The sequence below is a fragment of the Canis lupus genome, chromosome 24 (genome assembly GCF_011100685.1).
Source record: "Canis lupus familiaris isolate Mischka breed German Shepherd chromosome 24, alternate assembly UU_Cfam_GSD_1.0, whole genome shotgun sequence".
Classification (NCBI taxonomy): domain Eukaryota; kingdom Metazoa; phylum Chordata; class Mammalia; order Carnivora; family Canidae; genus Canis; species Canis lupus.
In genome coordinates, this window is record NC_049245.1 from 19,148,134 (window position 1) to 19,171,302 (window position 23,169).

General features: G+C 50.0%; 1 protein-coding gene across 1 annotated transcript; it reads right to left on the minus strand.

Annotated features, from left to right (window-relative positions):
* Positions 1 to 560: 560 nt before the first annotated feature.
* Positions 561 to 18,221, minus strand: TGM6 (transglutaminase 6). The gene is made up of 13 exons (XM_038572984.1): positions 18,140 to 18,221; positions 17,751 to 17,924; positions 16,768 to 17,010; positions 15,924 to 16,042; positions 14,502 to 14,630; positions 12,878 to 13,055; positions 12,499 to 12,637; positions 10,581 to 10,684; positions 10,261 to 10,503; positions 9,229 to 9,570; positions 6,622 to 6,776; positions 6,194 to 6,327; positions 561 to 5,352 (listed from the first exon to the last, which is right to left on the minus strand). Exons 1-13 carry the CDS (start codon positions 18,219 to 18,221, stop codon positions 5,199 to 5,201), a joined length of 2,196 nt encoding a protein of 731 aa, XP_038428912.1. The 3' UTR covers positions 561 to 5,198.
* Between the last annotated feature and the right edge of the window lie 4,948 nt (positions 18,222 to 23,169).

The following is a 23,169-nucleotide window of genomic DNA, read 5'->3' on the forward strand; positions in this document are numbered from 1 at the left end:
CCACAGTTGAATTAGCTGTTTCCAGTTTGAGGCTGCTACAAAGAAAGCTGCTAAACATCCATGCACAGGTGCTTGTGTGCACATAAATTTCATTTCCTGGAGTAAACGCCCAGGAGTGCAACTCGTTGCTTGTATCTTAGTGGCTTGTTTCTTTTTTCAAGAAACTGCCCAACTATTTTCCACAGTGACTGTAACATTTTACATTTATTCCGGCAAGTTAAGAGAGTATGTGCCAGCATTTGGCATCATCACTGGTTTTTAATGTTAGCTGGTTTTGTTGCTATATAGTGATATCTCATCATGGTTTTAATTTGCATTTCCCTAATGGCTAATAATACTGAATGGCCTTTCATGTTATTTTTTTTAAAGATTTTCTTTATTTATTCATAGAGACACACAGAGAGAGAGAGAGAGAGAGGCAGAGACACAGGCAGAGGGAGAAGCAGGCACCATGCAGAGAGCCTGACGTGGGACTCGATCCAGGGTCTCCAGGATCACGCCCTCGGCTGCAGGCGGTGCTAAACCGCTGTGCCACTGGGGCTGTCCTCATGTTATATTTTATTTTATTTTATTTTATTTTATTTTATTTTATTTTATTTTATTTATTTATTTTTACCATCTGTATACCCTCTTTGGTGAAAAGCTTATGTCTTTTGCCCATTTTTTAGATTGTTTTTTTACTGTTGGATTTTGAGAGTTCTTTATATATTCTGGATTCTAGTTCTTTGTCAGATACATGGTTTGCAAACATTTTTTCCCCAGTATGGAGCTTGTCTTTCATTGTTTTAACAGGTTCTTTCACGGATGCAAAAGTTTTGAATTGTGATGAAGTCCAATTTATCAAATTTTCTTGCTGAGATTTTGGTAAGAATTGCATTAAGCCTATATAACAATTTGGGGGAGATAATTGACTTCTTATCTTTAGGGAGTCTTCCAATCCGTGACCAAGAGATGTCTCTCCATTTATTTAGATCTTCTTTGATTTCTCTCATCAGCATTTTTTTTTGGTTTTCAGTATGTAAATCTGTATGTTTTGTTAGATTGACATCTGAGTATTTTGTATTTTTTTGACTGATTATAAATGTAAATATAAATTGGTTTGGATTGTTCATTGATAGTCCATAGAGATATAGTTGATTAAAGAATTGGCTCATGTGATTATGGAGGCTGACAAGTCCAATATATACTCCTATTGGTTCTGTTTCTCTGGAGAACCTTGGCTGATTCAAGCACCACCACTAATTACCACAGCCACCTTTCTGCCTTGCCTGCATAATTTAAGAAATAGTCCTAGAAACCACTGAACCTCACCAATGAAGAGGAGGCCAGGGATCTTTTGAGGAGACACCCCTTTAGGGCTGCAGCATTGGCAAAGATAACATGAACAGAAAGCTATTGGAGGAGTCAGGGCCAAGGTGCTGGCCTCTGAATCCCCCTTGTTGGTTACCATCTAGAGACTGAAGGTTAGGACTGCTGACCAATATCAAGGAGAAGGTAGTGAGCCACAGGACACTTTGGACACACTGGCCTTCACTTTGTTCCTGGGACAAACCAAGCTCATTTCCACGAGTCAGACTCCTTGGCTGCAAGCAGAAGAAACTGATTCTTGTTGGCTTAAGCAGAGGGGATGGTGTAGAAATTAAATGCAAATTGGAGAGGATAGTAAGAGATAGACCAGACATAGGGAAATATGGGATTCCACGAGTCTTCAGAGGGTCAAGAAGCAGGCAGCAGGAAACAGCATGGCAGATTGTATATTTCCACATGTATCTATGGCAATATTTCTAGTCCTACAAGCTCTTCCAGAATCTTTCCACTTTTTATGATGAATTGGGTCTGTTTCCTTTTGAAACTTAGAGGAACCGGATGCCTGGGTGGCTCAGTGGTTGGGTGTCTGCCTTCGGCTCAGGGCGTGATCCCGAAGTCCCGAGATGGAGTCCCATATCAGGCTCCTTTGCATGGAGACTGCTTCTCCCTTTGCCTCTCTCTCTCTGTGTCTCTCATGAATAAATACAATCTTAAAAAAAAAAAAGAGAAAGAAACTTGGAGGAACTTTGTAACCATTTTGATGACTAGAATGTGGTAGAAGTGGCACTGGATGACTTCCAATCCTAAAACATAAAGGCAATATGGTGTCTATCTGAGACTCTCTCTCTCTCTCTCTCTCTCTCTCTCTCTCGATGCTTGCCCTTGTACCACAGCCACCATGTTGTGAGGAAGCCCAGACCACGTGGAGAGACTGTGGGTAGGTGTTCCAGCTGACAGCCCAGCTTGGTGCTCGGCCAACAGCCAGCATCCACCACCAGAGATGTATGTGAGTGGATAAGCCTTCAGACAATCCTGACCCAGCCTTTCCACTGTCCCAGCTCCATTAAGTCAAGCAGAGATGAGCTATGCCTACCAAGCCCTGACCAAATTGCAGATTCATTCACAAAATAAGTATTGTGATTATTTTAAATTTTAAGTTATGGGTTGGTTTGTTACACAGTGATAGGTAACTGGAACATGCGACGACCATGTCACAGCAGAAATGACCTGGCTAGGGCACTGCCTGGGACTCCACCATCTACACCATCTGTGATGCCTTCTGAACATTCCCTGCATCCAAATCTCAGGAGAGAGCATAGGCCTTGTCTGAGTCAAGGTGCCCAGCCATGGCTGTGCCACAAGGTAAGTTGAAGACGACGATAATAGTATGTACTTCTTGGAGTTGTTATGAGATTAAATAATTAATATATATAAAGCACCTGAAACAGTTTCTGGCATGTAGTAAGCACACTCATTTAATTTTTCATCTTTTTTTTTTTTTTTGGTTACTATTAAAATTTGAGCTCAGATGTCACTTCCCCAGAGACTCTTTCTCTGATGCCACCATGGGAAGTGGTGCTATCCTATCCCCTGCAACTCTGGGAGAGGTGACATTGGGTTTTATTTTCTCTTTGGCACACATCACTAACTGCAATCAGCTTATCCACAGATTTGTTTACTTGCTTACTCTTATTTCTCATTTTACTTTTTGTACCTTTTAAAATGTTGTGATTGAGTGCCTGTCTCCATCAGCTGGACGGTAATCACCACGAGCACAGGGAATTTGTAATGTCACTGCTCTGTCCTTGGGTTGAACAGAACGCAGGTGGAGACACATTGTCTAGCTTTTCCTTCAGTGGAGGGTTTGTTCCCCCAACTGCTGGGAGTGCTGACCACAGACAACTTCAGGGATGACCTCTGCTGTAGAGAGCTATCTTGCTCAAAGTCACTTGTCTTCTGGGGCAAATCTGTGATAGATGCAGGCATAGAAAGGCCCGGACACCCTGGCCCAACCTGGAACAAATCTCATGGGCCATGCTAGCTCCAGAGCTGCCCTTGGGGTGGGCCCAGGCTGTCACTGGACCTGCATCATGGCTCCATTTCTCCCTCTGCCTATCCTGCTTCCCTTCCACTGTGTTGACCCCCAGGTCATTCCTCGCTAAGTGTCCTGCATGCTAAGCTCTGTCTCAGAGTCAGCCTCCTGGGAGGCACAACCTGGTACAGCCAAGTCTGAGGAAGGTGGGCAATTGGCATTTGCTTGAAGGATGAGATGTCTGGGGCCACTGCAAGGGGCCAAGATAGTCTCCCTGCTGGAAGGAGCATCCCTTTTACTAAGATCCCAGGTGCTTGGCTGGCTTAGTCGGCTAAGCATCTGCTTAACCTTCAGCTCAGGTCATGAGCCCAGGGTCCTGGGATCAAGTCCCACATTGGACTCCCTGCTCTGTGGGGAGTCTGCTTCTCCCTCTGCTTCCGTCTTTGTCTCTCATGAATAAACTCTTTAAAAAAAAAAGTGGGAGATCCCCTCTGTTGTAGTCAGCTTTCAGTACTCCTTCCTGATGCTCAACCCTGAGGAAGTGGCTGCTGCTCTGGACCTCCAGCTGCCCCTCTTATATGGACGGGATCAGCATCCCAAACCCAGGTTTGGAAAGCAGGTCCTTTACACCTCTGGTTCTCCAAGCCGTCATGCTGTGTAGAATCATGAGACAAAAGCCTTCACGGGGGCCTCGGTTACAAGGATCACCCACCACACATGTCCGTGTATTTGTCTGACCTCCTTTTAGCAAAGACTTTCTATGTCAATTATTCCCACTTAACTTTGCATTCAGCAAGTGTCCTACCGCGGATGAACCATTTTGTTGTGGTGCAGATTACTTAAAATTCTCTGGTCATTATAATTCTTTTGGCTGTCTAGAACATTCTGAGCTGAGTCTCATGACCGACATGTGCAGTTATCCTCAAGTCCTGGTGCTCTCCACTCCAGTCCTTGTTCCAGAGGCCTCTGTCCTGTTCTGATGCTGAGAACATGATTGTGTGTAGTATAAGCTGCTGGGGGGTGGGTTCTACAAAGTTACTGTTGCTCTCATTCTCAAAAAATGAATAAACCCTGGGCTGGTGGAAAGAGACCCCTAATGACCACCATGAGATCAGATCTGGGGCTTCATTTTCCCATTCAATCAGGCTCTTCTATTTTCAGCTTCTTCCAGGCAGCAGGGGACTCTTGGATGCTGGGCCTGGGTCTTCAGTGAGGGAAGATCTCCCATTGGTTCAAATCTGATGATTTTCAGAACACAACTTTGGGGTAAAACTTAGATGGTGTAAATGGCATGCACAGACCCCAATGCTGTCTCCAGCTCGCCCTGTGGCTATGGGCAAGTCTCTTCCCTCTGTGTAAAATGGGAGCATTGAGGAATGATTTGGTGCCAGCCCTAACACTTCTGGGATCCTTTTCAGAGTTGGGAGGACACTCTTGGGTCTGGATGCAGTCAGAGCACCGAGGAGCTGAGAGAGAAGCAAGGAGAGCCCAAGGGTCGGCCAGGGTGATGGTGAACAAGCAGGGCACGAGCTGGCTGAGCCGGATGGGCCTCGGTGATTGTGATGTTTGGTCTGTCAGCCTCCCAGTGGTGAGGGTGATCGATGAACATGGAAGAGTGTCCCTATATCATCCATCGTCGTCCAAAAGTTTAAGGCTTGCCGAGCCTAACACTTCATTTCACAGATGGCGAAACTGAAGCCCAGGAGAAGAAGGGACTTGCCCAAATTCACAAAGTGAGGCAGGAAGAGAAGCAGAACTGGAACCTGGGCCTCCTGGCTCCCACTCAAGAGAGACAAAGAGGTGGACAGGAAGGGAAAGGAGGCCATCTCCTCCACTGTCAGCCCCTTGTGGTGGCCAGTCACTTGGCGGTGGCCACGTGGATGACCACAAAGCCTTTGATGTCTGGGAAGTGGGGGCTGATGAGATCCACCTGCAGCTGCCTCGGGCCGCTCTTGGACGGGGTGATGCTGAACTGGACGGAAGCCTTCTCCTGGGGCTCCAGGCTGGGCACGCTGGGGAAGGGGATGGTACAAAGGCAGACCGTCAGCTCCCTCTCCTTCTGCATCTGGCCTGCCCTCTCCAGAGCCCTTGGGATCAAGGTCACACCTTGAGACCGACATTCAAGCCCTGTCAATATGCTTCTAGCTTCTGTTTCCCTGCCACCACTCCTCATTCTTTCCAGCCAGCCGGGCCTGTGCCCTGACCATACCTTACACTTCCTCTCTCTGGGCTTCCACCTGCACCGTTCCTCCCACATCGGATGTCCTTCCCATTCCAATCACACCCAAGGACAAGATCACGTCTCTCTTCTTCTAGGATACCCTCCCTGACTACCCTAGCCATGGAGACCTCTAACTGGGAAGCCTTCCATCCTGCTCCATACCTGAAAAGCTTCTCGATTCATCATGTAAGGCCCAGCTCCACTGTGGCCCTTCCCTGGTTCCACCCCATCCCCATTCAAGGGCTGTCCCTGATTCCCTGGGCCCCAGGGATCCATCCCTCCGCACACATCGCACTGTCCTCATTTGATGGTCCCGTCTTTGAGAACACTTCTTCCGGCAGAGCCCTGTCTGTTCATCCCGGTGTTCCCAAAGGTCACCAAGAGGCTCAGAGAACAGGTCATTCTGATCATGTGATTAAGGGTCACGTGAATGAGTGAGGGGGTGACTGGGTGAGTTATACACCTGAACTAATGACTAAATCAATGAAGGAAGAAATAAATAGATGGAGGCTGGTGTGTCTAGGTCATGAGCTGGTTCCTGGAGGCCCAGAGTCTCCTGCACCGCCCTCCGTTGGTCGCTTTTCCATGGCCCATCCTATAAGGAAGGCTCCCACTCCCAGGCTGACACTTACTCGATGCTGAGCTGTCCCTGGAGAAGGCCACTGCCCTCCACCATCAGCACACAGTCCTCCACTCTCTCCAGGAGGGGGTTGACCAGCGTCACTTTCACAACAACCGCCACCCCCACCACGGCGGGGCCCAGCACCTGGAGGGGTAATCCCCATAAGTCATTGTCCCCCTCTACGCTCCCCCAAGAAACCCATGGGTCCCAGCAGGAACACTAGCTGGAGCCTGGTGTGGGCAGGAATCATGGCTACCCCTTGCATCCATCTGCCCTCCTACTGAGCTCCATCATTATATCTAGCCCCCTGCATCCACGCCGCTTCTCTCTGCCCTTGAGAGCCGAAGCTGGAGCTAAAAGCACAAAACCCCCAGCCTTTGATGCTCTCCCCAAGCCGTGTAGGGGGCCTGCCAGGAAAAGGATGCAGACAGGACTCACCTTGATGGTGATGAAGTCCTCCAGAGTAATGTCCTTCTCCACCAGGAGCTTCTCTCCTTTGGTGACAAAGCACATGGCAGCCAACAGGATCTTCTTGTCCTCTGTCAGGTCTTCCTTATATTGCAAGTAAGATATTGTGATTGGGATCTTTTTCTCTGGAAGGGAAAGCAGAGGTGGGAGTTAGGGGTCTGATACTCTTTTTCAGCTGAATCAGGGGGAAGAAGGGAAGGCTCCATTCCTAGTTACACCTCCTTTGGTCCTTGCCACCAACGTGAGATGAACATTATTATATTATTGTCAGTTTACGGATGAAGATACCTAAGCCTCAGAGAGGTTAGTTTCCGGTCCAACGTCACACAGCAAGTAAATCAAGGAGCCAAGATGAGATGGGATTCAAATTCAGGCCAGTCGGCTACCATGACACCTGACAGTTTCTCCAAAAACTCCTGGAATTGTGCTTAACCTTTCCCTAATCATTCCAGATGCAAATATCTCAGACCATTAACAGGAATCCATTCACTGTTCATTGAGGACCTACAGTGTGCACGGTGTGCCGGGTGCAGAGAAGGGAGGAGAGTCAAAGGTCGGCCTCAAGCTTCCAATCCAGTAAAAAGGCCAACTTCTTCGCAGCTTCTCCAAATCCTCCCTCCCCATTAAGGCCCATCTGAGTCAGCCCCCAAAATGGGAAGCCTTCATGGGTACCCCACTCAGTGATCTCGTGTCCTTTGCCTGCTGAGCTCCTGTGGTCCTCGACATCTGGGGCTCTCACCAGCCGCAGACACCCTGCCTGTGGGTTTCTTTCCCTGGAACATGGGTCACCACAGAGCACAGTGGACTACCGTTATATTTGGGTGTTTTTGGATCATTGTATTTTTCCTTTAGGTACAAATGGGTACAACGTATCTGATTTGCTCCCGCCTGACCACCCTCTGCTGTTTTCTGTTTCCTTCTTGCCCCTGAGGGCATTGGTTTTCAACCTGTGGAAAAAGTCCTTAAAGGATTTGAACCTGGTTCACTTTATGTTCCCCTAGAGCTTTGCATATAGTAGAAGCTTCTTGAATGCCCAAATGCTGATCCATATGTCAAAACTCTACATTGCTGTATGGGTTTCCTTAGTCCAGTAGGTCATGACTAGGTGAATCCTTAATACAACAAGAGCAACAATGAATAATTACGAAAGCTAACTTTTACTAACTTTTACTGCTGGGCACTTGGAAACACATTCATTGATGAACTCATTCAATCCTTACAACAATTTCATGAGCAAGTATCATTATCCCCAACTCATAATATCAATAATGCTATCAATCCCTACAATAACTTACATGTCCCTTAGGTGGTCAGAATTACACCAAACACTTTATATATGTTCTATCATTTACTCCTTGTGTGGTGGGAAATTGGTGGTTTTCAAAGCATGGTCCTGGGACCAGGGGCATCAGCATGACCTGGGAACTTGTTAGAAATGCAAATTCTAAGGCTACTCAATAAAACATTAGCAAATTTAATCCCACAACATGTAAAAAGAACTATCTGTATATTTATTTAAAGATTACACATCTATTAAAATGATGTGGTTGAAGAGCTTATAAAAACATTTGAATAACAATGTGATGTGAACTGAGAGAGACACTAATAAACACTGAGTTCTCACAGTGTAATCAGATCTGTTTGGCAAAAAGCAACAGGCATTAAAACTGGAAGGAAAATATGTTAATAATCTGGAGGTGGGTGGTAGGATCACAGGTGATCTTGCTCTGTGCCCTCGAAATCTTTAAGGAATGTATATTACTTTTAATATGAAAAAAAAAAGCCAGGAGAAAGTGCACGTTAATTAACATTTCCCTACACAGCGTTATTTTGCAATTTGGATTTTGTGAAGAATAAGGGAGCAAAAAAAAGTGAAAAGGTGTGTGACATCTCCTTCACATGTTTTCCCTCCATCAAAACACAGGAGCTTCACCAGAAACTGGGCCCAGAGGAACAGTTTCTTTGTTTAATTGAATCCTTAGACTTCAGAATGTTATGTGAGGGCAGAGAGGGAGCGAGGGGTGGGGGAGAGAGACAGAGAGAGAGAGAGAAAGAGAGAGAGAGAGAGAGAGAGAGAGAGAAACAGGAGGGAAGGGTGCAAGGACAGAGAACGTTGTGGGGATGGCAGTAGATGCGTTTAGAATTTTCAGGACAGAGCCTGGCACATGTGAGCACTTAGTAGCTGTTTCTTACTGGTCCGTGCCTCTCGTACAGGACACCTGCAGCCAGGTGGGCTGCAGAATATGGTGGATTTTAGAAAGGTGACAAGGCATATTCCATAGGTTGTGAAATGCTCCCAGCAGGTATTTGTCCGGGGAGTCAATATTCACATGGCTTGAGATCACCTCACCTGCACTCAAGTTTGCCACCAGATGACCATGGACTTTTACTACTAGTCTCATTAGTTAGCACCTCTGAACTCCGCTTTCTCACCTGTCAGGTGGGGAACAGGAGGCAAAGCACTGATCAAATGCTCAGAGACATCCCTGTCTTTCCTGGGAATGAGCACAGCTTGCTGGGAAGTCCCGCTTGGCCAGTCCCCCTCTCCATGCCCCCCCTGGGCAGCGGCCCCCCTACCTTCTTCGGGCCCCAGTCGCACCGTGTGGGACTCGTGCAGGATCTCGGCCACCGGCCTGCGGGTGTATAGGATGGTGGCACCGCTCAGGTTGACCCGGACCCTCTGGGCCCGGGAGGTGAGGTTAGCTAAGCACAGAGCCAGTCTCAGGTCGTGGCCCAGCATGGGTGGCTCCAGCATCTTGAACTTGCCGGTGACGCTGGGCTTGGTGGCAGGCTCCATGAGGTCCTCGCGCCACAGCCCGCGGCTGCCTGCCCTGCGGACCCGGGTCCTCCTCCCGGGGGCTTCCACGCCGAACAGCTTCCTCACGGCCTTACGGTACACCTGCCTCTCCTTCCGGGACCCTGGGGGCATCGCACCTGGTGAGGTGGGTGTCCCTTTCCTGCTCCTCCCGTCCCGTCCCCCGGCTTCTCTTGTGCCATCTCACCTCCTCCCCACGGAAAACCACCACTCCTTCACCACTTCAATCCACCACGCCTGGAAGGGCTCCAATGGACAGCCCAGGAGCCAGGTGCACACCACGGCCATAGGCACCGTGTTTGGTTCGGGGACTATTTAAATACATTTTAAATCAATCATCAAAGACTTCAGATCGGGCAATTTCTCACAAAAATACAGGTCTGCAGCTTCTCTGCCAGCTGGGGCTGAAGACTCATCTGATGAGGACTGCCCACATTTTTGTAGACTTGCTATGTGCCAGGCACCGCAGTTCCAGGTGCTATATTTTCCCCCTAGGAAGTCGGTGCTACCATCAGCCACATTTTATAGATAAGGAACCAGGGGCACAGAGAAGTAAAGTGACTCAGAAGAGCCTTGAGATTTGAACCCAGGCAGTCTGGCTCCATATCCATGTTGTTAATCACACTCCCTTCCCACTGTCTCCATGGCAGGGATGGTCTAGAGCCGGGTAATGGGTGCTCCCCTCACCATCATAACACACAGGGCAGGGCCCGGCCCAGGCTGGTCTGCGGTGGGCCCTCTGCGGCAGACAGGGCATCTTGGGGGGCTGATGGGGGCCGCCCTATTGCCCTTACCTTCTGGATACTTGTAGAGGCCCGTGATGTCCACGCGGGAGTCACTGCCCACGGCCTTGGTGCTGATGCACCTCCCAATCTTCTTGGTGTCCGAGTACACCCGCTCCCGGCTCTCATCCTCGTGCCAGAGCCAGGTGATGTAATCTGCATTGACCTCCGCGAACACAAAGGGGCCATCGTGGGCCAGGTGCACGTCGCCCTCTCGGATGGCAGTGACGGAGGCTGGGCCGCACCGGAACATGCCTGGGCAGGAGGGATGGGCGTGAGCAGCAAGGGTGAGGAGGAATGGGAGTCCGGGGTCCTTCAGGCTGAGCCCATACCTTCACTCTCCTCCTGGGGGGTGGCGTCCAGAACCTGCCAACCATTGTAAGAGGGGCCCAGGTCCCGGCGGGCGAACCAACTCTCATTCCAGACGTGGAAATTCCTGCCACAGAGATAAGATGGGGCAGGATGGCCTTCAGTGAGTACAGAGGCCCATGGGATGGCAAGTTCCTATTGTGAGCCAGGCCCTGGCCCCAAACTCTAGGTATGTATATATATGTGTGTATATATATTCTATATATATGTAGGTATATGTATGTGTGTGTGCACATATGTGTTGTTCAAGGTACAAATACAATCACAAAGAAGACAGAACATTTTGCCCTCTTGCAGCTTACATTCTAATAAAGGAGAAGGTTAGGGAGACAGGCAAAAGTAGGTAAGCAGATAGAGAAAACAAATACAAGTACCAATAAATGCTGTGAAAAAAGAGACCTGAATGGCAAGTGACTACTGGAAACCTGCTCTAGGAAAATGACATCTAAGATGAGGCTTAAATAAGAAAGGATTAGGGGATCCCTGGGTGGCTCAGTGGTTTAGTACCTGCCTTTGGCCCAGGGCATGACCCTGGAGTCCTGGGATCATGTCCCACATCGGGCTCCCTGCATGGAGCCTGGTTCTTTCTCTGCCTGTGTCTCTGCCTCTCTCTCTTTCTCTGTGTGCCTCATGAATAAATAAATAAAATCTTTAAAAAAAAATAAGAAAGGATTAGCCATTGGAAGAGTGAAGGGAATAGTGTTCCAGGCAGAAGGAACAGCATGTGCAAAGACTCTGAGACAAGAAGAGCTTTGTGTCTTTAGGGAACTGAAAGTATTGTAAGTATCTCTGGGCTTCAGCCAGTATGGGGTTAGGTAGGGGTCAAACTATGCAGAGCTCCGTAGGTCCTGGTAACCTTGGTAAAGAATTCAGACTTGAAGTTTCCTGTGATAAAGATGAGAACATGAGACTAGCAAAGCAACATTATTTGCACAAGGTCACACCATAAGGAAGCAGGAAAGAGAAACCCTGGTTGGCCTGACATGGCATCTTTATAGCTGACCTCAGGACTCCTCTCTAGGAGGCAGTGGTCTTTGTGTGGGAGAATATTTGGATAAGCACTTGGGGGTAAACTGATAACCTCTGTGGTGACAGGGGTCCCAACATCAAAAGACAAGATATTTTGGTTTTGTTTTGGTGCAAGATGAACAGCATTACATTATGCTGCTAATACTGAGTCGGTAAAAAGTGGAGGAGTGAGGGGACTGTGAGTATGTATGTCCTTGCGTCTGCAGAGCCTCCCTGTGAAGAGGTGTAAGAAGCTAGTGGCCGCGCTGCCTCCGTGAGGACAGGAGGCGGGAACCCGGTCGGGGGGAGACATCACTATAACCCATTTGGTACCTTTTGAATATTAACGCACATGCGTGTCTTTCCTATTTAAAAAATCACATTAAAATGAATTGTTTAGCGATGCCCGAGTGGGTCAGTGGTTGAGCGTCTACCCTTGGCTCGGGTCATGATCCCAGGGTCCTGGCTTGGAGCCCTGTGTCCAGCCCTGCGTCCAGCCCTGCGTTGGGCTCCCTGCTTAGCAGAGGCTCTGCTTCTCCCTTTCCTCCCCTTTCTTGCTATTTCTGTCACTGTCTCTCTCTCTCTCAAATAAATAAATAAAATAAAAAAATAAAATGAATTGTGTAAAGCCTGTGGGAAGAGTCTTGCCAGGGCTGAGACACACACATGGCCCGAGACAGCAGACAAAGAAGCTGAGGCAGGACACAGGGGTGACCATGCATAGGGAATCTCGGGGAAGGCTCAGTCCCACGGAGGGCGCCCTGGGCTTCAGGGCAGCCAAATCTCCAGCCCACCCACCTGGGCCTCTGGGTCATGTGTCCCGGGGCCATCCCTCTTGCAGACGGGCTGGGGACCCGGGGGACTAGCACCCACCACATGCTGTCCTCTGTCAGGTCCTCCAAGGTCCGCCCGAAGGAGTCCACGTATTTGTCCACGCTCAGGTTCCTGTCCGTGTCATGGGCCGAGTTAAAGTTGGACACGACTCGGGTGGCGATCCCCAGGCATCTAAGGACTAAAGAGCAGGAGCCCCCCAGGAGGTGGAAGGGACCCCGCCAGGAGGCGGAAGGGGGCAAAATAAAAGATCCAAAGTCACACAAATGAACTTAACTATTTGGTTTCTCTCATCAGCAACCAGACTCCTATTTCCCCATCACCAATAGGGGAAAAACTTGGGGTGGGGTCTGTGTACATGTATGCAAACGAAGGCAGATGATGGAGCTGGCTTGGGGTCAGGGGACCTTTCCCTGGGTACCTGTGCACATGACTCCAGCGAAGACCCAGCACTGGCCGTATTTGACAGGCTTGAACCTGCCCTTGAACCACTTGTGCAGAATGGCCACGCTGCCGCTCCAGTGCAGGGGGCTGGTGCCGCCGCCGTACTTGCCCTGCCACTGGCCTTGAACCACGCCCCTGTCATTGTTGCTGTTCACCTGGGCAGAGGAGGCCAAGGGTCCACCACCAGGCAAGGCTTCCCTCCTCGGGACCACGCCATTGTAAAAGCATCTCACACTTTGCACCAGTCATTCAGGGCCACCTCTTACTTTTAAATTATCTGAAAACTGGAGGCATCTGCTGTCTTAAAATACCTACTTTGGGTACCATTTATTGTTTTTAATTACCTTCCATTGGGATACCCTATTGTTGGAAACTACCTATGATTTTACAGCATTTCTTCTTTTAAATGATCTATCTGGGGGGCCGTTGGTGGTATAATTATAGAGGCAGCTAACATTTATTAACTGTTTACTGTGTGCAGGCCCCTATTCCAAGGGCTTCGTGCATACCATATCAACCCATTTCAAGGTAGATTTTGTTATTTTCTTTTTTTTTTCATACGAGAAGACAGATTCAAAGGGGTTGAGGGACCCATCCAAGTCACACAGCAGGTTAGCAAAAGGGTTGGTGAGCCCCAAGTTTAGGACTTTTGACTTAGAGCCCCACAGGGCTGTGACACTCCACTGTCTGGAACCGGTCACAGCTTTTGAGTCTCTGTTTTTCAACATTTCTCTAAGGTCTCGAGGAATGAAGTGTATCAACTCTGAGGAAAACAGCTTCATACATTCCTGGAATCACAGATATCCACCCACTTATCTTAGCACCTGCTTACAGTAGGCCTTCTGGCTATCTTTTGAGGAGGAAGAAGCATTATTGTGTGAAACAGAATAAAGACAGGCCTCCTCTGGTGGCGAGCTGGGCCTCTGTATCCCCTCCCTGAGTCTGGGCTGGCCCGTGACTGCTCTGACTGATGACTATGGGAGAAGGGAAGCTGTGCCAGTTTCCAGGCCCAGGATTTCTGTGTGCGACTCAAAGCTTCCAGTTCTTCTGTTTTGGAACAATTGTTTCAGCGAGAAGCCAGCTGCTGTGTCTGATTACGCTGAGATCACCATGCTGTGGGGAAGCCCAAGCTGGCCACGTGGGAAGGCTGCATGGAGAGAGAGCCATGCCCAGCCAACCTCAGCTGTTCTAGCCAGCCCAGAGCAGGAGCCAAAAACGATCCCAAGCAAGCCACCTTGACATTCCAGCTCCAGCAGACACAGCATGGAAGAGAACCAAAGAACCACTGACCAGTAGAACCAAGGCCCCAGATATATGGTCTCATGAAACCATTGCAGCCACCTGCAGGTGTTCAGACACCCCCAGCCGAAGCATCGCGGAGCAGACAAGCCGTTCTCATGGTGCTCGGCCCAAGTCCCTGATCTATAAAACTGTAAGCATAGTAAGTGGTTGTTTTGCGCCACTGAGTTTTGGTTGTGGTTTGGGACAGTGATAGAGAATTAAAACAAAATGTGACTTGGGAAGATCATAGGGTGTGATCCTGGGGTTGGCTCAGGGGCCCATGAGGAAGACTGTGTGCAGGGAACGGTGGAGCTCCTTACCATGGCGCTGATTGCCCTGGTGACATAGATGGGGTCGTGGCGGTGGGACACGTCGGTGGCTGGGTCATTTTGGTGAAGAGGACTTCGGTCCAGGATGGAGAGGCAGATGTCCAGGATCTCCTCCTCAAACTGTCCGCAGAGAGGCTGTGCTTAGAGGCCAGAGCTTCACCCGCATTCCAGGCCCTCCCGCGCACGATGCTTGCCCAATAGGTCCCTTGTGTTTTGCAGGGAAATTTGCCTACTTCCACCCAGGAACACCACAGAGCATCCCAAGTCTCAGAAACCCTCCCTCAAAGAGTCACTGGTAGCCAGAAACTTCATCGTAATCGTGTCCCCACCCTGTTCAGTATCCACCCCCAAGACTCCCCCACTACCCATGGTAAAGTTCGTGGTAAGCTGGTGACCCTGGAGCCGCATCTCTCCTGCTGGCACACTCCTGTTTAAATGACTTTTTTCAAATACATTTGCATGAATTGACAACATTTCAAAACTGGAGGATCTTTGCATACAAATTAAGATTTCTGGTCTCTGAAGGTCTCTGAAGGTTCTTTGGAAGGTGTGGGGAGCCCTGGGTTCACTTTCATATGGGGTCAGAAGAGGTGGGTGCCGAGGAGTGGTTACCCCTTAAGTGGACCCTAAACTCTCCAGGACCTCGTCTGAACCCCAGACTAACTTCCAGCTGCTCTGCCTGATAGTCAGGGTCCTGGACTTGCCCAGCCAACCCTTTTTTCAGGGCACCTGAAGGCCAGGCAGCACCTAGTCCTCTTGCAGTCCTCCTCTGCTCCCTGACTCCCACCACCATGCGGCTGTGGGCTCTGCCCTCTGCCTTGTCACGTTGTGCCCAGCTCCACACTCAGCCCCAAGACCATGAAGCCTCCACAATACCTGAGGTGGGGTTTTAACACTCTTCTGACTTCCCTATGCCCCCTTCTCTGCCACTCTGATGCCCCCGTGTCCCCTCTGCCATCACATGTTTTACTGTAACTATTTATCTGGCCAGTGGCTCTGAAGTGTGGTCCCAGACCAGCAGCAGCAGGACCACCTTAACCGAAATGCACATTCACAGGCCGCACCCCAGGTCTCCTGAATCAGTGCCTCTGGGTGGGGCCCAGCCACCTGTGTGTTTTGAAGAGCCCTCCCTGGGACTCAGGAGCTTGCCCAAGACTGAGAACCAACCCCACCCCCACCCCCCGGGCTCTGAAGCTATTTATTCTTCTGTACTGCACTGCATCCAAAGCACCTCCCGTCCAAGGACCCAGCGCAGGCCTCGGCACAGCTAAGAGTAGTGAATGAGCGGATTTGCTCTAGGGGTCAGCCTCGCTTGTCCCTGGCGGGAGGAGGTGAGCAGGCTCAAGGGCTCCTGCGCTGACTTTCTGCACACCCCACCCTGCCTCCCCCCCGCTAGCCTGTGCCCCTGGAGACCTGCCCGTAGTTCCAGCCCTGGGCTCGGATGTGTTTCTCCACGCCTCGGAAGATGATCCCACTGTCGTTCAGCACGTACTCCTGTCTCTCCTCCTCTGAGTCCAGAAACACGTCGTCCTCTGAAAAGCAGTTGTCAGGCCCGGCTTGGGCTGGAGCTCTCTGGCCTTGCAGGCCTGGGGTAGGGGCTACATTGGGGAGTGCCTGGAAACTTGGGACAGGGAGGGCAAGAGGGGCTGGCGGGCTTCCGGGCTACCTTCTGGCCAAGCCCATTCCACCAGGGGGAGTCCATTACCCAGGCGAGGACACCCCCACCCAGCCCCAGACTGAGGGACTTTAGCAAGATGACCCCGCTTGATGCCGACAGCAGCCTCATGTTTCTTAAATATTAATAATAGTACTGACCCCAGTACTCCTTACGATGTCCTGTGTACATCACAAGCATTAGCACTATGATTTCTCACCATTATCCCAAGGGGTAGGCGCTGTTATTACTCCCACATCACAGATGGGGAAACCAGGACTCATGGAGGGAGGCGACTTAGCAGCATGGGGACTAAACCAAGGCTGCTGATGGCAAGAGCTTGGGGCTCTCCTCCCATAAGGCCCCATGCTTGCTGACTGCCCCCGCATACTGGAAACCACTGATCCCTGCCCCCTGGCATAGGATCCTTTGTAGCACCTGCTACCGGGTTCCTCTGCCCAGGGCTCACCTCTGCCTAGGCCCAGCTGTTTTGGCATTCACCTGCCTGTTGCTTAGCCTGCCTCCCAGATCCCCTGCTAAGGGCGGGCCCACCTCTAGGACAGCTTCCAGGAAATCCTCTGCCTTGGACTTGCCAGCTCCTACCTGGGCACCACGGGTTGAAAAGGAGAACAAATTCGCCCAGCTTCCGGTCATTTTGCTTTCGGCGAGAGGAGACCCTGGTCCTCATCAGGTAGCGGCCAATGACAGCGTTGGGAGGGCTGGTGATGCTGACGGTCATGGTGTTCTCCGTCTGAGCCTCCTCCACCGCTGTCCAGTTCTGGCCCACATCCGGCTCCGATATCTGGAACACAGCTTTGGTGTGGCAGTCCTCAGATGCCTGGGGTCCTGGCAGAGAGGAGAGGGAATCGGGAGATCCAGGTGCCCCTAGGAAACCCAGCTCTAGGGAAGAAAAGAAAAGCTACAAGCCTGGAATCCACTGCAATGTTCACTTCCTGAATTGCCAGGACACTGTTGGGGGCCACCTCCACTGTCCCCATGTCCCACCCACCTCCTGGATCTAGGAGAAAGTAACAGGACCCCTGAAACCAAAGTCTGCCATTCGTCTGTCAAGGAAAGAAAAGCGGACAGCCCTGGTGGCCCAGCGGTTTAGTGCCACCTTCACCCCAGGGCGTGATCCTGGAGATCTGGGATCGAGTTCCACGTCGGGCTCCCTGCATGGAGCCTGCTTCTCCCTCTGCCTGTGTCTCTGCCTCTCTCTCTCTCTGTGAGTCTGTCATGAATAAGTAAATAAAATCTTAAAAAAAAAAAAAAAAGGAAAGAAAAGCTTGGGCCCCAAAAGTATCTGAAGAATTTCCACAGTTTTCCAGAGCCCTAGGATTCCTTAGTAGGCAGAGAATTCCAGAGCTGTGGCATCTGTCCCATCACCTGCTGGCAGTACCTGCCAGCCATCCTCAGCAAGTGTCATCAGGAGCCTCTAGGGGTCAGAGCTCGCCCACCTGCAGGGGTTGGGACCTGCTTCCCTCCAGTCTGGGTTGATGACCAAGAGGTCTCAGGTCACCGGTCACAGGACAGATCTTTCTGGATGTAGACCCGGGGTGGGGTGGGGGGGCTGGCGAGACAGGTACCTGTCTCCACGGTGAAGATGATGGTCTCCTGGTCCTCCAGGGCTCTGCTCAGCTCCAGCCGCAAGGTGAACACCTGGCCCCTGCGAACCACCAGCTCAGGGCCGGGGTACTCCTGGGTGTGGTGGGCAGCACCATTTTTCCGGCTGTGCCAGTCCACCTCGGTGACTCTGACCCCTGAGTAGGGCAAGGGCAGGGAGGTGAGGCGGAGCCCTTGACACGCTTCTCCCCTGCGCTGTCTTGCCCTCCCACCTGCTTCAACCGGCCAGTCATTAGCTCCTGCAGCTTCTTTTTTATCCACTGTGTTATTCCTTTTATTCCCTGTATTCGTTATTCGCAGTAGTTCCTTAAAGTGTCCATGAACACAGAATTAGCAAATACTGAGCCATTACTCTTAGCCTGACCCCCAACCCACAGCCCCCGAGCGCCCAGCTGACAGCCGGCGCCAGCTTGGCAGCCGTGGGCCTGAGCCATCTTGTAAGCAAATCCTCCAACCTCTGGTCATGCTGCCTCCACTGATCCCAAATGAAGCAGAAGCAAGCTGTCCCCTTGAGCTCTGCCCAGATGGCGGGTTTGTGAGTGAGAGAATGATAGCTGTTGTTTTAAGCCTCTAAGTGTTGGGGCGGCTTGTTATATGGCAATAGATAATTGAAACATTCAGGGGCCACAGGAATAACTGGGGTAGAATTTCCCAACAAGCTCAACGGCATCAGGACTCAAAGTTAGATTTTATTTAAGTAGTATCAGTAAATGTGAATTTCCTCCCACCATCCCTCCTTCCCTTCCTTCCTTCCTTTTTATACAGGGGGAGGGGTAAAGGGAGAGGGAGAGAGAGAGAGAATCTTAAGTGGGCTCTACGCCCAGTGCAGAGCCCCATGCTGGGCTTGATCTCATGACCCTGAGATCACGACCTGAGCCAAAATCAAGAGTTGGATGCTTAACTGACTGAGCCACCCAGGCATCCCATGACACATTTTTCACTTCCAGGTTTGGGTTGTCAGTTCATACCTGCTAAACTTTTCAACATGCACCTCTGGTGTCTGGATAAATCTTTAGGACTCTTCTTCAACAATAACATTCAACTTCTTCCCAATATGTAAATCCTAACTCAGAGGCCTGATAAGACTGTCCCAGGTGATGTGAAAGCCACCCTGCCCCCAAGTATGATAATAAGAACAATAAGATGAATACCTAATACATATATATTTAACACACACCATGAATTAGACATTATCTTCTGTGATTTACATTTATAAATTCAGTTAATCCTGTCACTAAGCTTGAGGTAAATACTATTATTACCCCTCATTTTACATATGAGAAAACTCAGGCACAGAGAGGTAAAGTAACTTTACAAAGGTCACACAGCTAGTATGGGTGGTGCCAGGGTTCCAGGCTATCTTGCCTCTCTGGTGATCAAGGGCCGAAACCAGGAATTATCAACTCTCGAGTCACTGGGGTGTGGAATGGGGCAAATACAGGATTTAGAGCCAGCAAAACTGGTCTGACCCCAGTTGTCGTCTCTCTTGCCCTTAGACAAGTCACCTCACCTTTCTGAGTCTCATGGTCCTGATCTAAAAAATGGGGGCCATGATAGCACTTACCTCACAGGATTCTTGGAAGGATTCAGCCATGAAGACTGCCCCCTTGCCCCAGGAAATCCAGTGATGTGGCATTTTGCATATAGAAGGCACCAAGAAAGTGTCATGTTCTTTCATCTTTCTGGGGAAGGTGGGACCTACACTCTGATACCACAGGTTTCTGTCCCTTTTCCTGCTTACCCTCTGCCTCCTCCCATGGGCAAGGCCAAGTCTAAGCCCTCCACACAGCCTGGGAGCCCTGAAGAAGTCCTACAACAAATTCTTCCCAACCTTCCACCATAGCTGGAATGGATCTGGTCCCAGGATTACTCTTCATTAGCATCTAACGATTATGGACCAGTGACAGGCAGTTGTTAACAGTGCAAATGTAGCCACTGTACCTCCTGGCTTCCATGACTTCTTGGGGGTGCTTCTCCTCCCTCAAGGAAGACTCTTAGCTCCTCAGCCTGGTTTTGAGACCTCCACTGAGAGGCCAGGTCCCCTATCCAAAAGGTCATCACTCATTTCCCCACCCTTGGCTCCTACAGTAGCACATCCCAGAGTCGCTTAAACGTGGGTCAGCATCCTCGATATGCCATGTGCTTATGTGTATCCTTCAGCCTGATTTAACGTCTCTTGTCCATAAAATGGGTGTAATAATGGCTTTTTCTCAGCTTTTTTTTTTTTTAATTTAATTAATTTATTTTTTCATGAGAGACACAGAGAAAGAGAGAGGCAGAGACACAGGCAGAGGGAGAAGCAGGCTCCATGCAGGGAGCCTGACGTGGGACTTGATCCCGGGTCCCCAGGATCACACCCTGGGGTGAAGGCGGCACTAAACCACTGAGCCACTCGGGCTGCCTTTCTCTCAGCTTTAATAATCAGATTGAATAAGATGATGTGTGGAAAGCACTTGGCATATATCAGGCTCTCACCAAATGTCTATTTTGTTCCTTCTCCTATCACATGACACGATGATTAATTTTATGTATCAATCTTGCTGGGCCACGGTGCTCAGATATTTGGTCAAACATTTTTCCAGGTGTTTTTTGTGAACGTGTTTTGTGGATGAGATTAAAGTTAAATTGGTAGACTTGAAATAAAGCAGATTACCCTCCCTCATGTGGGTGGGCCTCATCTATTCAGTTAAGGGCTTAGTAGAACAAAGACCAACCATCCCTGAGCAAGAAGCAATGCTGCCAGCAGACTACCTTTGGACTCCCAGTGGAACTGTAACTCTTCCTTGAATCTCTAGCCTACCAGCCTGCCCTACAGATTCTGGACTTGCCAGTCTCTATAATCGTATAAGCCAGTTCCTTAATAAAACTCTCTCTCTGTCCTCTGTATTGATCTGTCGATCTATCATCACTCTATCTGATAAAATGCAGCAACATGGAAGCCACCATGCTGGGGAGGACCTGAAGAGAGACCAAGATAGAGATGTCTGAGGATCCCAGTCACCGGATACAGCAGGAAGAAGCCTCCATGATGATTGCGCCCCAGCCACAGTCAGACTGCAAGGCTTCTAAGCAGTCTTGGTTGGAGGTCTGCTGCTGATACCACTAAGTTTACATTTCCACTGTGATTTCTCCCTGAAGCCCAAACAATATATTCAACCATCTACTTGAAATCTCCATTGGGCGGTCTTCTAGGCAAATCCAGCCTAATACACCCAAAGCAGAAATCTGGATTTCTTCTCCACTCCATCTTCAAATCCCTACTCACCTGCATGTTGGTAGATGACATCTCACCTGGCACTCAGGTCCAAACCAAGGAATTTTTGATTTCCCCTTTGCTCTCACATCCCTTATCCGATCCAATCATGAAGTCCAATTGTGGCCACCTCCAAATCCTTCCTCAAGCCCATCACACACCTCGTTTTCCATCACTACCCTAGGCCAAGCTATGGACATCTTTCTTGTCTAGACAGCAACAGCCTTCCAACTGGTGTTCACTTATGAGGAGGTGGTGAGCTGGTGCTAGTTTCCATACCCAGGCCTGAGGGTCATGGAAGAGGCTGGTTCTAGCTAGCTCTGACTAGGCTGAAAGCCCTCGCCTGGCATCCTGATTTGGGGATAATGACCGAACATGTGAATGGGAACTTACACAGCTGACATGATAGTCCGAAGCTTGGGAGCTCCTACAGCCCTTATGAGCAAGGTGGATGAGCAAGGATTGGTTCCAACAGCGTCCTGTCTGGAGGGAGCCGTAACAGCAGTGCCAGGGACTTCCCACTAGCTCGCTAATTCTCACATCTGAAAGTAAGATGGGGAAGCCTGCCACCAATTTAGCCCCAGTAGTCCTTGGTCAGGAACCTTCTCAAGTCCATGAAATTTGAGCTCAGGTGGCCTCTGTTTTGTCTGCAAACACAGGCAGGAGCTCCAGTTACCTCGTACATGGGACTGCCAGCAGTGGAGCTGGAACGGCCATTAGAAGCCCAGTGCTGGGGATGCCTTGGGTGGCTCAGTGGGTGAGCGTCAGCCTTCAGCTCAGGGTGTGATCCCGGAGTCCCAGGTTCTAGTCCTGCACTGAGCTGTCCGTGGGGGTGCCTGTTTCTCCCTCTGCCTCTATGTCTGCCTCTCTTTGTGTCTCTCATGGATAAATAAATCTTAAAAAAAAAAAAAAAAAAAAAGAAGCTCAGGGGCTGCATTTTACTGACCAAACAGTGAGACTCGGAGATGGGAAGAAAGGGACTTCTTCCCCGGGGACACTAAGTCAAGCCACACACTATAGGGGACAGGCCAGAACAGGATGCAATTGTTTGTTTTTTGTTTTTGTTTAGTTTTAGGGGATAAGTGAGGAGCAGGGGATAAGTTTACTGGGTGATAATTATCTTAGTGCTGGCACACCCCAGGGATTCTTGCAAGGGGGGTGGTTAGGAGGTAAAAAGAGTCTCTGGGCTCTGGGTCATGGGTTCAAGTCCCAAGGATCCCACCTTGGCTTCACCTTTTCCAGTCACAGCCCAAACCAGCTCCCACCTCCCTTCTGGGCATCTGTGGCCTTATCACAGTGGGGCAAGAGCGGGAGGAATGAATCACAACAGCCATTATCATCATTATCCCCAAATCTCAAAGACCATCTCTTTTACTACTTCCTGCCGGAGTCAAAGTCCCTCCTCTGAATTCTCAGTGGATGCAGGATTAGAGTTCCAGCCTGCATACCGCAGAGGCAGCTTGTTCTCCACCCTGATGTTAAAAAGTGCTCCCTTCTGCTGAACTATAGGCTTTTTTCTCCCCATTTACCCCCATTTGTCTCCGCTCTGCCTTTCCATTACTCTCACCAAACACAGGTCTTCCTTTTGGTCCTTGTTGGCTTTGCAGAGGGCTGTCACTGAGAAATCCTGACCTGTTACCCTTACCTGCGCAACATCTGCCCTGACCCAGGGGGTCACTGCTCAGGTGCCTGAGCCATCTGTACTCGTGAGCATCACACTCTGGTGACCTGACATTCGTGGGCTGTCAGGGCTGGGGGTGGTGTGGGGCCAGGGTCCCATGGGGAGAAGGCAACTCTTCTGGAGATTACAGCCTAGTTTTGCCCTAACTGGTGTCCTCAGCCCTCATGGGGGTTCACGGGCACAGAGGATGGGAGCCTTCCTATAGGGCAGTCCAAGGCCGGGAGACAGATGTGCATGTGGGATGGTTTCCAGAACGCTTATCAAAACAAACCCGATGTCACCTCCTCCATGTGCTCAGCTCCAGTTCTGCCGGGACTAATGTGTCTCTAATCAGTCATCAGGGAAGCCCAGACATAATTGTTTGCTTACATGTCTCTCTCCTCCACTGGACTGTGAGGCCCGAGAAGGCAAAGCCTGGGTCTTATTCTCTCTGGGTTGTTAGAGTCCA